The 15,338-nt window shown below is 54.5% G+C and overlaps 1 protein-coding gene across 1 annotated transcript; it reads left to right on the top strand.

The window, feature by feature from the left end:
- Window positions 1-238: 238 nt before the first annotated feature.
- LOC129496870 (ubiquitin-conjugating enzyme E2 N-like) lies at window positions 239-2,645 on the top strand. The gene is made up of 3 exons (XM_055305235.1): window positions 239-420; window positions 1,968-2,010; window positions 2,151-2,645. Exons 1-3 carry the CDS (start codon window positions 239-241, stop codon window positions 2,643-2,645), a joined length of 720 nt encoding a protein of 239 aa, XP_055161210.1.
- The last annotated feature ends 12,693 nt before the right edge of the window (window positions 2,646-15,338 follow it).

Genomic DNA, 15,338 nt, shown 5'->3' with positions numbered 1-15,338 from the left:
CCCCACCCCCCTCGTGCGCAGCGCAAGGAGTGGGCCGGTTTGCGCGCTGGTGGGGACGGGGACGCCCGCGCCGGTGCCTCGCCCTGGGGAGCCCGGTCCGTGCATGGGACTCGGGGCTCCGGTGGGGGCGGTGGGCTGCGGCGGAGCGTCCTGGACCCCCGCGGCCTCACAGCCAGACTCTCTGCTCCGTTCCCGGCTCCGACCGAGCAGAGTGAAGCGACGCCCGGGGTCCCGGAAGATGGAGCCACCCGAGACCCATAGGACCTGGGTCCTGGAGGGTCAGGGTCCGGCCTCGCTGTCCCAGACAGCGTCAGTGATGCCCAGAGGAAGGAAGCAGCAGCCCCAGACCCTGAATGAGCAGGACGCCCTCGAGGCGCCTTCTTTCGCCCCTCACTCTGAGCCCTCCGAGCTGCCACCACGGTAGGTTGAGGCCACCTCACCGGTGTCTGGCCCTCCCTGTCGTTGCCCGTTCCCGTGGACTCCTCACTGCCTTCCTCCATCCGTTCTGTCTCTGGGCCTTAGCCTGGCATCCTTGAAAATCTGCTCCTACCCTGCTCCAGCCTCTGTGCCTTGGTGCCGGTCCCCTGACCTCACCAACCAGCCATTTCTTGAAGGTACTGCTCAATTTTGATTTCCAGCTAATGTTCTGCACACACTTCATGAGATTTATTGTACGAAGACTTTGGATTTCCATCTGCAGGAATGTCATACATGTACTTTAAAGAGTTGCACTGTGGGCCCAAGCTCAGTGTTCCAAACGATTCAACTCGCAGAACGGTTTACACACTCTGTAAAAGTGGCATCTGGCACCTGGCAAACACGGCAGGGAGCGGGAGCACGCTCAGCGCTGAGCAGCCGTGGCCTCAGGTGGCATGTTCGGCTTGCCTCCAGGGGCTGGCCCAGACGGCCACACTGGGAAGAAACGCCAGCGCCTTCACGATCCCGCTGTGCAGCTGAGCAGTGGGTTCAGAGTGAAGTGACCTCCTCTGAGCCTGTGCCTCTGAGGCCATGCCCTTTCTTCCTTGTTGGCAAACCCCTCACTCCGGAGGCCGATTGAATGAACATCCTGCAACCAGGGGGTGATGATGACCTCTGCGGGGTCAGGGCCTTGTCCACTTTGTCTCTCGCGGGATATCCCACCATCCGTGGCACAAAGTAGGAGCTCCCCTCTCTGGCAGGCTGCCTCCCCCGTAAAGGGAACTGTATTTGAATTGTGCTCCTGGCGGCTTCCTGGTCAAGACTCCCTCCCGTAGAGAGAACACCCTGGGGAGATGGGGGCAGGCTTGTCCTGATGCTCCTTGGAGCCCTGTGCTTCTCACCGGCCGGGGCTTCTTCAGGAACACCCAGAGGATGGCCCAGCATGTGCACACAGGGACACGATGTCCCCAGGCCGACGAAGGGGGGTACTGTCAAGTGTTCAGGGAGGGTGTTTGGGCTTTGCGACAGATGGAACTGGAGGGGCAGTCACTTCTCATCCCATATCCTGCACTGCACACTGTGAGGGGCCAGCCCCAGCTGGGCCACCTGTCATTCCACAGGGCTTTGGTCCCTCGGTAATTACCGCACCCCCTCCCCATCCCCCCCCCCAGGTTGCCCAATGCAGGTGTGTCCTCTCATCTCCCCCTCCCAGCAGCAAACCAGCTGCTCCTCACTGAGTTGTGGGAATCAGGGAGAGAAGCCCTCCCTCCGGGTCTTCCTGGAGTGCTGAGTGCTCTCTGGGCCAACACCCATCCCTTCCTCCTCCTTCCTTCCTTCCTCCCTCTTTCGGGGCGAGGGGTGGGGAAGGGGACTCTCCTTCTTCCCTTTCCCCTTTAGCATTCTCAAATCTGCCACTCCAACAATGCCCCCCGCCACACACACGCTTTTGGCGTCCCTCCAAACAGCCTTCTCCCCTTGACTTCTGCTCACACCTGCACCAGGCACCTGCACCAGCGGGCAGATTAGCTCTCTGTCCCCTCCGCCATCAGAAACGTGGCGTATGCAGCCTCTAGTGGCAAGATTGAGTATAAAGTAGGGCAATTCAGCAGCATCAACATTTTGAACCTGTATACTTTTGGGGGAGAGGGAGGAGCATCCTTTTTGTGTAGATGTTCAATTTTAAAAATTTCTTTTACAGGACTTCCACTCATGCGTGAGGCGAGCGGAGCCAGAGTCGAGAGCAGAGTCCAAACTCGGGATCTGACAAGACGGCCGGGCTGCCCCGCAGGATTATCAAGGAAACCCAGCGTTTGCTGGCAGAACCAGTTCCTGGCATTAAAGCAGAACCAGATGAGAGCAATGCCCGTTATTTTCATGTGGTCATTGCTGGCCCCCAGGATTCCCCCTATGAGGGAGGGACTTTTAAACTTGAACCATTCCTTCCAGAAGAATACCCGATCGCAGCCCCTAAAGTACGTTTCATGACCAAAATTTATCATCCTAATGTAGACAAGTTGGGAAGAATATGTTTAGATATTTTGAAAGATAAGTGGTCCCCAGCACTGCGGATCCGCACAGTTCTGCTATCGATCCAGGCTTTGTTAAGTGCTCCCCATCCAGATGATCCGTTAGCAAATGATGTAGCGGAGCCGTGGAAGACCAACGAAGCCCAAGCCGTAGAAACAGCTAGAGCATGCACTAGGCTATATGCCATGAATAATATTTAAAATCGATCTGATCATCAAGTGTGCATCACTCCTCCTGCTCTGCCAAGACTTCTTCCTCTTTTGTTTGCATTTAATGGACACAGTCTTAGAAACATTACAGAATAAAAGCCCAGACATCTTCAGTCCTTTGGTGATTAGATGCACATTAGCAAATCTATGTCTTGTCCTGATTCACTGTTGTAAAGCAGGAGCAGAGGCTAGAAGTACCATCTGGATTGTTGTGAAATGTTTAAAAGCAGTGGCCCCTCTCAGCTCTCTGCTTTTATTCATTTCCCCCATCATGGTTTAAGTATAAATCACTGTGAATGAAGGTAGTTGTCAGGGTTAGCTGCAGGGGTGTGGGTGTTTTTCTTCATTATTATTTTTGAGGGGGAGAGGTAGTTTTGTTTTAATTTTATGGGCTCCTCTCCCCCTTTTGACGGTGATCTAACTGCATCAGTTAAAAGCAGCTAACCAGTTCTTTAGAATACGCTCTCTAGCCAAGTCTAACTTTATTTAGACGCCGTAGATGGACAAGCTTGATTGTTTGAACCAAAATGGGAACATTAAACAAACATCACAGCCCTCACTAATAACATTGTGACTTTGCTGTCAAGTGTAGAATCCTTCCTTCAAGAAAAAGCTTGTGACCATTTTGTATGGCTTGTCTGGAAACTTCTGTAAATCTTATGTTTTAGTAAAATACCTTTTGTTAAAAAAATTTCTTTTACAGGAATATGTTATTTTAACTGTAAGTAGAGTAAAAGAATATACAGTGGAAAGTTCATCTCCCTCCCACTCCTGAATCTCCCAGGGGCAACCATTGTTACCCGTTGTGGTGGCTCACACAGTGTCCCCCCAGAATATGTCCAAGCCTAATCCCTGGTACGTGTGACTGTAACCGGATTTGGAAATAAGGTCTCTGCTACGTAATTAAGCTGAGGATCTCGTGGTGAGATCATCCTGGGTGTAGGATGGACCCTAAATCCAAAGACTGGTGTCGTGAGAGAAAGGAGAGGGACATTTGAGACACAGAGGGACACAGGAAAGGAGGCCATGTGCAGAGGGAGGCAGAGATGGGAGTGATGCTGCCATTAACCCAGGAAGGTCGGGAGTCACCAGAAGCCGGGGGGTGGTGTGGGCTTCTCCCCTAGAGGCTGCAGAGGGAGCATGGTCCGGCCCACACCTGATTTTGGACTTCCAGCCTCTGTAACTGTGAGGCAATACACGTTTGTCATTCTAAGCTGCAGTATTTATGGCAATTTGTTACAGCGGGCTTAGAAAACAAATACCCTCATTTACTGAGTATCTCTTAGGGGATATTCCATTTTTATAAAAACTTTTTTAAATAGACTTCTAAACATTCATTTCCCTTTTTAAATATTTTATTTATTTGTTCATGAGAGACATACAGAGAGAGGCAGAGACATAGGCAGAGGGAGAAGCAGGCTCCCTGTGGGGAGTCTGATGCGGGTTTGGATCCCAGGACTCGACCCTAGGATCACGACCTGAGCCAGAGGCAGACACTCAACCCCTGAGCCACCCAGGTGCCCTAAACATTTATTTCCTGATTTATTTTTAGTTTTTTATTTATACTGGTGGGGTGGGGAAGGGCATCATAATCTTTGTAGATCCCAGGGCCTCTAATATCTTAGTCCAGCTCTGATCTTGGGGTTAAGGCCTCCCAGGTGCATCTACACCTGCTTCACTGCTTTTTCTGGTTACAGATTATTCTACTCTGCGTGGATTCCAGTGTCTTAGGATGGATGCAGGCTGTGTTCTGCTTTTTGCTATTACAAACAAAGCTGCAGTGTGTGAGCATATCTGTTTCATAAATTCCTAGCAGTGGCATCTCTACACAAGAGGCACTTGAATATTTTATATTGATGCAGTCTCACCAAGGATGCTTGGGGAATAGGGCAGAGGAGGCTAGATTTTCCTTGAGTTATGCATCACCCTCAAGTCTCAGGAACTTAAAATGAAATAACGGAGGTTTATCTCTCTCACACACCGTGTGTCCCTTGCGGGCTTTGCCCCCCTCCATGCCGCCGCCTCACCCCAGAACCAGAGCAAGGACCAACCACGGTGGAGAATGTTGCTGGACACCGAGGCAGGAGGACTGCGCGAGTGGAGCATCGTGCACGGCTTCCACCCACAAGCGGCCCACACACACCCCTTCCACTCACATTTCATCCTCCAAAGCTAGCCGTGCAGTCCCACCTCACTTCTGGGGTCGGATAGTGTGGTTACACCAGTGCCCGAGAAAAGGAAAGTGGGACTATTTGTGAATTCCGCTGGCAGCTGCCACTCACAGCCACACGTGCACCGACACCGCTGTTAAACATCTGGATCTGTCGTATGTTTAAAAACGTATGTGTTGTATGTCCACGTGTTTATCTTTGAAATGTAATTTCATGTCTTTTGCTCATGTTTTTTTTTTTTTTTTAGATTTTATTTATTTATTCATGAGAGACACAAAGAGGCAGAGACACAGGCAGAGGGAGAAGCAGGCTTCCTATGGGGAGCCCGATGCGGGATCCCAGGACTCCGGGATCACAACCTGAGCCAAAGGTAGATGCTCAACTGCTGAGCCACCCAGGGGCCCCTTTGCTCATCTTTTCCATTTGGCTGTTGGTCTTTTGTTTAATGGTCTTTTTTTAAATTTTTATTTATTTATGATAGTCAGAGAGAGAGAGAGAGAGAGAGAGAGAGAGAGAGAGAGGCAGAGACACAGGCAGAGGGAGAAGCAGGCTCCATGCACCGGGAGCCCGATGTGGGATTCGATCCCGGGTCTCCAGGATCGCGCCCTGGGCCAAAGGCAGGCGCCAAACCGCTGCGCCACCCAGGGATCCCTGTTTAATGGTCTTTTATAACCAAGTATCAAGATTAGCCTGGGGATGTGCCTGGCTGTGCCCAGCTGGGCCAGCGGAGGGCGCCGAGTGCCCGGCCTGAGAACCCGGGGCCTGCCGCTGGCCAGGCGGAGCCCAACCAGTTGCTGGTGGCCCTGCCGGAGCTGGGAGACAAATCAGACCCTGCCCTGAGTTTGGCGAGTCCACGGGGAGGCAGGTAAGAGGTGGAGGAGACAGTCACACAAGGAAGGGACGGGCTAGGTTCTGTGGGAGCCCAGCTGATGGGCCCTGGATCCAGGCAAGCTTCCTGGCGGAGCCAACTCGGGATTTGTGGTCTGGCTATAATGAGGTGACAGGGAGCAGGGCATGGTCCAGCTGGGGACACTGGGACAGGAGGCTGGTTTTTAATGCCTCTTGAGGACCCCTTCCTGGGGGGGGGGGGGGACAGGTGTGTATAGGAGGGTCCTGGGAGGTTCTGAACGAAAGAGGTCCATGACCAGAGTGCCGCCTCAGTGGGGCTCTCACCTGTTCCCAAAGCCCCTGCTCAAGGACTGCAGCAGACCCATCACTCTACAGGCCTGCACCCACTCCTCTCTTCCCAGGGGTGTCCCTTAGCAGCCAGCATGAGGTAGATGGGGGCCAGGGATGCGTACCTCGTCTACCACTTCTCCACCTGCCTGTTCTCTCCCTGCAGGCTTAAAGGGAGGAGATGTCCTGTGGGTTGAGGGGCCCCAGCCTTGCCCTCAGCCTCCTCCAGGAGCGACCTCTGACATCTCCGCTTTTCACCTTGTACACACTGAGGCCTTTCCCACCAGCCCACAGGTGTACCCAGATATTTTCCACAGGAAAAATAAATAAAAACAAAACAGAACAAGAGGCCCACTGTCCCCACACACATTCCAGGTGCTAGACGTGGGGTGACTCCAGACAGACAGGCTCCTGCCCTCAGGTATCCCTCACTCTTGCAGAATCTAATAAATCTAATAAAGAGGTCAAACGGGCGGTTTGTAGGGTGGTGATAAGAGCTGGGGAGAACAATGGGAAGGGAAGGGGAACTGGGTCCACAGGGAAGGGGGTGGGAGAGCTGTGCTTACGGATGTGGGTGCCCACGGAGGTGCAGCCCCTGCCACTGCTCCCAGGGCTCCCTCCACACCTCTGCCCCTCCACCCCTGCACACTGCCCTGTCCTCAGTCCCCAACCCCGCTGCACCTCCAGCGAAGTGGCCCAGGGTCCACCTGTGTGAGAACTGTGGGGTGGGATCAGGGAACCAGGCTGTGGGAAGTGCAGATTCCTCTGACCTGGAATCTCTAAGGGCTGGGCCCAGGAATCTGCATTTCATAAGCACCCCAGGAGATTCATGTTGGGTTTTTTTGCCCAAAGTGTGGGCACCACAGGTTTGCTCCCTGAAAATGTAGCAGTGCTTGGAGTGGTCTAGGCTGCTCAACACGACCCCGTAGCCACCGGGCCGGCCCTGTGCATGCGGTCCCCCCACCCCCGAGCGCCCTTCCCAGCACCCTTCACTGATCACTCTTACACATCTCTCGAGACCCGCCTCCGACTCGCCTCCCCCAGGCAGTACTCCCAGAACAGACAGACCTGGGAGGCAGATGGGACGGGGACCCCGGGCTGGCATCCAGAACACAGTCTTAATCCCAGCTCTGCCATGACCCCTGCGGTGTGACCCTGAGCAAGTCACTACTCTTCTCCGAGCCTCCGTGTGCTCATCAGTAAAACGGTGACCGTAGTTCCAACCTGTCCAAGGAGATGGGAGGCCAAATGAGGTGGTTCTGTAGATGCTTTCTAGGCTCATAGCACAAGCAAAGAGGAGGGCTTCATGCAGTGAGCTCGCATGGTGGGGGTGTGAAAGGTTGGCCGGCAGCCCCAGCCCTTGGTACTAACACCTGCTGTATCAACAATTTGCACCCACAAGACCCCAAATGCCTGCACGCAATCTGTATCAAGTGCCCTGAGGTTCAGGGTGCAAGGAAAGAATCCCCAGCAGCCCCAGGGCCCCAGGCAAGTGGGGTAGGGACCAAGAGGAATGTGCTGTTGGCACCTCCCAGCCACTGACCCTCACCCCCAGGCCAGAATATTTCCATCACCTCCTGGTCAGGGCGTCAATGATGCAGGGAAGGCAGCCACCTGAGCCCGAGCAGCCAAAAGCCCTGAAATCCACGCTGCGGTGACCACCTTGGTCCTCCCCGCCCCCCTCACCGGGCCGTGGATCACAGAGGGCAGATCCCACAGGGAATAGGGGATGGGGTCTGGGTACCCCGTGTCAGGCAGGGAAGATCAAAGGTGGGGTGGGGTCGACTGACATCCTGTTTTTTTTTAATTGGAAACAAGGAGGCTCGGGCAGATGGTTTGAGCATCGTCACTGAGGAGGTGAAGGAAGCAGAGAGGAGGAGGAGGCAGGAAGGAAGGGAGAGGGGACAGGCGTCCCTGGGGACATGAGACCGTTCCAGATTGATCTACCCCATTCTAAAGGGAAAAGGTGGACGTCCAGAGTCCTCGCAGGAGCCCGCACGGGCACAAGCCATCCTGACGGTCCAGTGTCTGCTGCCACCAGCCTGGATAGAAAACCCCTACTGTCCTTAAGAGATCCCTGCCCACCTGTCACCCCAACCCACTCCCCCCCCGGGCGTCTCTGCACCCTGCTCCCCTTCAGGGTGGGTTTCCTTTGCTCCATCTCTGATGGCCCTCCTGCCCACCCTTCCACCCCCAGGAGCTGCAGATGGAATTGGGCCCTGCCGGGACATAGAAGATTTCTGTGGACAATCATGAGGACAGCCCGTGTCCCCATGCAGCAACGCCGGTCCTTTTGTGTATTACCTTTGCCTTCTCTGCTGGCACTGTCTCCTTCTTCCCAGGGTCACTTTGGCAGAGATCATCCAGGTCTGTTTCAGGAAGACAGTAATGCCCCTTGGGTTAAACCTGTGTTTATAGCCGATACGGGTGCTGCCTGTCAGCCCACCTGCAGGCCCCACAGGCTACCCCGTCTTCCTAGGGCCTCAGGCCCAGAGCCCAGCGCCGCCCTTCCTACCGCCCACCCAGTCTTCTGCCCGGGCCTGGCTGAGAACCACCTGCTCCGCACACCTGCCAACAGGGAGGGCCTGGGGGCCTAATCTCAGGGTGAGGAGGGACGTGTCCTGTGGGAGCCCAGGGACATGGCTGGGCCAGGAACATAGGGACATGGGGTTTGGCCTCAAAACCCAGACAGAGAGGTGGGGCCTTCGGGGAAAGGGTTGGCTGGGAATAGGGGAGGACAGGAGAGCGAGCATGGTGAGTCCCAGCCCCTTACAGCCACACTGGGGACCTTGCTTGCTCTCTTCTCCTTTCAGAGCCTCAGGGTTTCGTGTTTCCCTGGGGCCATGCTGTCTGCCCCACCTCCTCATAAGATTGGAATAACACACTGTTCCACATGGGACCTTTATAGGTCAAATTCAGGGCTCTCCATCCGTGCTGGAATCTGTTTTCCAACATGCCCACAGGCGGTCATTGGCTTCCCTCAAATTCTCTGATCAGATGGGAGTGAGCTACTTCCTGGAAGCCCAATAATTTTATTTTATTTTTTTAAATAGAACTAGCATCATTGTTGACCTTCAGGATGTAAAAAAAAAAAAAAAAAGTTATTTCCTGATCATTATTTGCACACTCATTGTAAAAATTTCATCAAGAATCCCATCACCCAGGGATAATCTCTTTAATTTTTGTCCATTCATGGCTACACATAGATATACATGGGATCATATTCTATATCTGTTGGGAGTGAATTCAACTGCGAATACAGTGGCTTGAACACATCGGGTTAAATGATCTCACGTAGCGAGGAGACCAGTGGTGGCTGACTTCAGTTCACCAGTTCCTATGTCCAAGATCTCTGATTCTCTTGGCATTTCCCTCATGGTGATAAAACAGCTGCAGCAGTGCCAGCCACTGCATCTGTACTCAAGACCAGGAAAGCTGGTCACTTCTGCATTTTTATCAGGAAAGCAAAAAAGTTGCCTTTTCACTTGCAGAAGGGACCCCAACAAATTTCTCTTCGGGTCTCATTAGCTAGACTGGCAGTAGAGAAGAGGATCGCCATGACCAGCCTTGGATCAATCATAATTCAGTGCCTGGGAGCGAGGAGGAGATTCTTCCAAACAAAATCAAGAAGGAGGGCGGAGTTAACAGTGTTTGCTGCATTCTACTTTATTATTGCCCCTTTTATTAATTTTATATCATGAACATCTTTCCCCATCAGTAAACATAGACTCAGGGCATGGGGTGGGGGGAAGGGGAGACTTCTAAAAAGAAAAAAAAAGAAAGGAGAGTGGTGGTCACCAGGGGCAGGGAGGAGGGGGCGCAGGGAGGTCGCTTCGATGGGCTGGGGAGGATGAGGGTGCCCGTGGGTGGCGGGGGTGGTCGCGCACTGGGCCGGACACTTGAAAAGTGTTAAGGTAGCAAGTTGGATGTCAGGTGTACTTTACCACAATAAGGACAGACAGACTCAGTCACTGATTTACGGCTATTTATTGAGGGCCCGTCGTGTCCCAAGAACTAAGGCACCGGAGACGCAGTTATAAACCTAACAGCCGTCACCCTGGCCATCGGGGGGCTTAGGGTCTGAGGAGGAACCCAGAGTGTCACCGAAAAGATTCGCAGGTACGTGAGGTAGGACGGGAGCCATCTGGGACCAGGCAGAGGTGTGGCGTGTGGCGCTGTGATGCCATCAAGGTGACAGGAGACCAGGTTCATCAGGAGGGTCACTGCGTCCGAAGCCGAGGCCAATCCCTTGCGTAGCTGCAGCTGGATGTGGAGCTTCCGTCCCCGCCAGGACCGTCAGAGCACCCACGGGAACCCCCTGCTGCAGGTGCGGGTGGCACACTCGACGGGCTCCTCGGCCTAGGGCCCCCGTGCGGGCCTGCAGAGCCCGGGGACCTCGAGGTGGGGGCCCTCCCATTCCCGCCGCCGACCCTCCACCTTCTGCCGCCCGTGGCATCCTCGTCGGGAAACGCGGGCAATGTTGGGAGTAAAATACAGGTTCCAGTTGTTTTCACTTGCTCATTCCTGACGTTGGCCGCGGTTTTTCATCTGTTTCTTTTATAGGGTCACAGATCTTTCCTGAGGGTCAACTCTCTTTTCCTGTGGGATATTTTAGCTCTGTTAAGAATGGTCACCTCTGTCACAGAGTGACGCTCTTTGTGCGGCTCCGAGGGTTACAGGTCCTCCTTCTGGGGACACCACAGCGAGTCCTTGTCAGTCTAGCCGGCGGGGCCCTCCCACGGGCTGCAGGGCCACATCCATACCACCGCGGTCAGGTCCCCCGACAGACCCCTATCCACCTTCCACATTGATCCTAAGTCCCATCACACCTGCCCCTGGGTCAGTGCCAGAACACGGTGTGGTGACCCGGGGCTCCCAGCCCTTGTGCAAGCTGGCGTTCCTCCCCCTTCTTCCCTAGTGAACGCGCGCGGTTCAAGTCACCCCTCTGAGAAGCTCTTGCCGACGCCCCAGGCAGGGCCTCCCTCTGCCCAGCAGTGACCACGCTGACTTGTCACACATCATTTGGCAATAATCCCATGGGCATGGCACCCCCCACCCCTGCATGGGTCACATGCGTCTCTCTATCCCCAGCGACCGGAACATGGGGTGACATCAGGCAGGTGTTTGATGAGCGTCTGTAGCCAAAATAACGGAAGGAAGGAAGGAAGGAAGGAAGGAAGGAAGGAAGGAAGGGAGGAAGAAGGAAGGAAGGAAGGAAGGGAGGAAGGAAGGAAGGGGTAATGAAGTCTACCCCCACCCTTCCCTACCCCAGGCTGGACAACCAGGCACCCAAAGCCTGCTGCTACCCACCGACCCGCTCTTGTCTGGGTTCAGGTTGGAAGATATGCAGGTGGCCTGAGAATTTCACCCTGTGAAGATCACCTGTGGGACCTGTTACCTGGCCTGGGCACTTTCTGGGTCTCTCTGGCCCTCACCTGCCCTCCCCCTAAGCGATGTCTGAACTGGGCACTGCCTTGGCCAGGGTTCTGGTGTCTGCACAGAAGACCCAGCCCCTACCACGGCAGGGTGTTCCTCATGGCAAGGCTTGCGGTCAGCATTGAGGAATCTGGGGCACTGGCTCCACCAAGCTTCAGCCCTGACCTGACGTTCACCCAGGACTACTACCATAGGCAAAAGAAAAAAACCTTTCACAGGCCAGGTTGGAAACTGAATTCATGCCACAGGCCACATGCCAGCCTTCTTGCCACCAGTATGTCCCTCTCCTTTCTCTTTTGCATCTATTAACCAGCATATGCTCTAAACGTTTCTTTCTTCATACCACTCCTCTGCTCAAGAACCATCCATGGATCCCACTTACCCATCAGATCAAATCTGAGCCCCACCATAGGAATTCAAGGAACTCCAGGACCAAGCTCCAGCCTCCCTCTCTGACTTCATCCACCAGCCCTTCAGCTGGCCAGTCTCCTCTATATTCTAGAAGTTTCTTCCTCCTTCCTCCTATGGGGCTTGGCCTATCCCATGCCCTCTGCCTGAGATACCCTTGTCCCTTCCTTCTCTTGCTTAAATCCTGGCTTGCAACACCCACCTTCTCTGGGTCACCTTCCAACTGTTCCAGGTCTTAATAACCCATTTACAAACAAAAGATTAAGTCCTTGTGTACTTTAGAATCATCTGGCTTGTTTATTCAAAATTCAGACCATCCCAGACCTCTCCGGAGGTGGCTCAAGGACACCAGGCTTTTGAAACTTCCCAGGAAAGTCTGATGCTGCAAGCCCAGCCTGATCTGTCGACCTACACTTGGGAGGTGCTGATAATCCAGTGCTTGGGGGATCCCTGGGTGGCGCAGCGGTTTGGCGCCTGCCTTTGGCCCAGGGCGCGATCCTGGAGACCCGGGATCGAATCCCACGTCGTGCTCCCGGTGCATGGAGCCTGCTTCTCCCTCTGCCTGTGTCTCTGCCTCTCTCTCTCTCTCTGTGTGACTATCATAAAAAAAAAAAAAAAAAATCCAGTGCTTGGATAGCAGCTCCAAGTCCACACTGGTCGTTGGTGTCCACACATCATATACATCCTCCTCGTCTCTGCAAGCAGTGATGATCATGATAACTGCCATCTGCTGAGGGCTCCCCAGGCACCAGACACACGCCGAGCACCCCATATCCACCATCTCAACTGATCTTCATGATGTGCTGTTACGTGGACATTATTATTATTATTATTTTAAAGCTTTTATTTATTTATTTCTGAGACACGCAGAGAGAGAGACAGAGACACAGGCAGAGGGAGAAGCAGGCTCCTTGCAGGGAGCCCGATGTGGGACTTGATCCTGGATCCCAGGACCATGCCCTGCGCCAAAGGCAGGTGCTCAACCGCTGAGCCACCCAGTTGTCCCAGGTAGCGATTATTAACTTCATTTTACTGATAAGGAAACTGAGGACCAGAGAGGGTAAGGCTCTCAGCCAGAGTCACAGAGCTTGCCAGGTCTTAAAATCAGGCTGATGATGCCCAAGCCAGCGCTCCTCACCCCTAGGCCAGCGAGCCTTCAGAATGGGCACCTGGATCAGTTCAATTCGGGTAAATTCCATTCTGTTTTAACACCACTACTGCCACTTGCTTTTGCTAAGTCCTGGGGACAGAAACATGGTTAGCCAGAGGCCCCTGTCCTCGGAGGACCTCCCCATCTAGCCGGGGAGACTGGCACATGCATAGCCAGTCACATAAGGAGCACTGGGACAAGAGCAGGGTGCCCTGTTTGGGAAGGATGCCGGGGAAAAAGTGGGGTGGGGATGGGTCCCGTCCTGGGAGGGGAGAGAAGGCCAGTTCAGGCCTCAGAGTGGAATTTGAGGCAGCCCTTGAGGGATGGTAGAGAAGGGGATGAGGGGCTTCGGGCAGAGGGAACAGCCTGAGTGCAGGCAGCGTGGTGTGAAGGGTCATGTTCCCAGGCCCTGCTGCGCCGGGGGCGGCGGTGAACAAATCGGCCGTTAAGGGCAGTTGGGGCAGATCACCAAGGGCCTCAAACACCAGGGTGAGGAATCTGGCCTCATGCTGAGGGCAATAGGGAGTCATGGAAGGTGTGGGAGCAGGGGTGTGTCTGCCCTCAGCGCGAGCACAGGGAAGGGCACAGGTAGGTGGGTGCTCAAGGGAAGCCCGATGCCTGCCTCAGCCCTTCTCTGGGAGGATGGGCAAATTCCTCAACTTCTCTGAGCCCGTTTGCTCATCAGTAAAAGAGGGACAACACACCAACCTTGCAGGTTTTGAGGTTCAAATGAGATCAGGCGAGCAGAGCCTGGCAGGGGCATTATATGTGTGGACCCGGTGGCAGAAAGGAAAGAGCACAGGCTGCGGGGCCTTCCATTTGAATCCTAGCTCAGCCCCCCAAGGACTGCCAGTCTCTCAGGGCCAGAGGGAGAATTCAACTCAGAGCTAATAGACATAGGGCCCCTGACACCCCGCAGATGCTCAGTAGGCCTGGTCCGGCCTGCACCGGCCATCCTGCCCCCCTCCTTGCTCCTGGAACACCAGCAGTCTGGCTCCCCTTCTTCCTGCTCCCGTGGGAGGCTCCTCTACTACAGGCCTCGGCTCCCTGCCACTTGCTCAACTTACCTGCCCCTCAACACCTGGGCCATAGACGTCTGTGCCCTTTGCAAGGAGCTTTCACGTGCACATTCTTCCTGGGGAACCCACTCCCTACTGCCAGTTTGTAAGCCGGACAGAGGAGATCTGCTTTGTGCAGAGGAGGAAGGGGAGACCCAGAGAGGAAAGGCAGGACAGGTTGATGCCGTTCAAGCACCTGCTGTGTGTCAGAAGCGTCACATTCATTAATTCTCCTCCAAAACCCCTCCACCATTGCATGTGTGGACACTGAGGTTCAGAAAGGGGCAGTGACTTGTCCAAAGTCACACAGCAAGGAACTGGCAGAGGCTGAGTGCAGGCCCAGATCTTTCTGACTCCAGAGTCTGGGATTTGGAACAGATGTGTACAGCGTGGGGTTGACAGATCTGTCCCCGGGACTGTTGTGAGGACCAGTTGGGAAAACAGGCAGGAGGGCAACTGAAACAGTGCTTAAGGACTAGAAATAGAAGTGAAATCTGTCCGTCTCCACCAAATCACAGAGAGAACAGGGACAGAAGCCTAGGGAGGCTGCAGCATGCCCAAGGTCAGGGCAAGCCCAAGCTCACCGCCCCCAGGACCTCCTGCCCAGGTAAGGGCAGGGACTATCCCTCCGGGGCCTTCCCCCCCCCCCCAGGAGAGTGGAAACTTCCAAAGTCCCCCTGACCTGCCTGGAGGGTGAGAAGAGCAGGAATGTCTGCTCTGGAGCCTGGGGCTGAGGCTGGAATCCCAGGGCTTGCCACGGCCTCCAGGCCCATCCAGCACCCCCCCCCCCCACCCTGAGCCCTGGAGCTCTCCCGCCCCTGGGTATGTCAGCCGAGGAGAGGGGTCAGAGGCCCATGTTCTTAGAGGAGACTGGAAGTAGTCGAGGCCAAAGGAACAGAGCGCCGTGGGGGGTTGCAGGTGCAACAGGCTGGCAAGGCAGATCAGAGTCTGGGGAGGTCGGAGGGGAAGGAGAGGCCCGCGGCCCCCTCTCGCTTTTCAAACTTTTAAAAAGCTGCAGCCCCTGGGGCGCCTGGTGGCTTAGTGGTTGAATGTCTGCCTTCAGCTCAGGTCGTGATTCCGGAGTCCCAGGGGAGTCCCCCGCAGGGAGCCTGCTTCTCCCTCTGCCTGTGTCTCTGCCTCTCTCTCTGTGTCTCTCATGAATAAATAAATAAATAAATAAATAAATAAATAAATAAATAAATAATAAAATCTTAAAAAAAAAAAGACGCAGACTCTTCCTTTCAAATGAAATCCGCAGCGTGTTCTCCTCCCCACTCCCAGGTCA

The sequence above is a fragment of the Nyctereutes procyonoides genome, unplaced genomic scaffold (assembly GCF_905146905.1).
Source record: "Nyctereutes procyonoides isolate TBG_1078 unplaced genomic scaffold, NYPRO_anot_genome, whole genome shotgun sequence".
Lineage (NCBI taxonomy): Eukaryota > Metazoa > Chordata > Mammalia > Carnivora > Canidae > Nyctereutes > Nyctereutes procyonoides.
The sequence above is the reverse complement of the archived record's forward strand: the minus strand, read 5'-3'. Positions and strand labels throughout refer to the sequence as shown.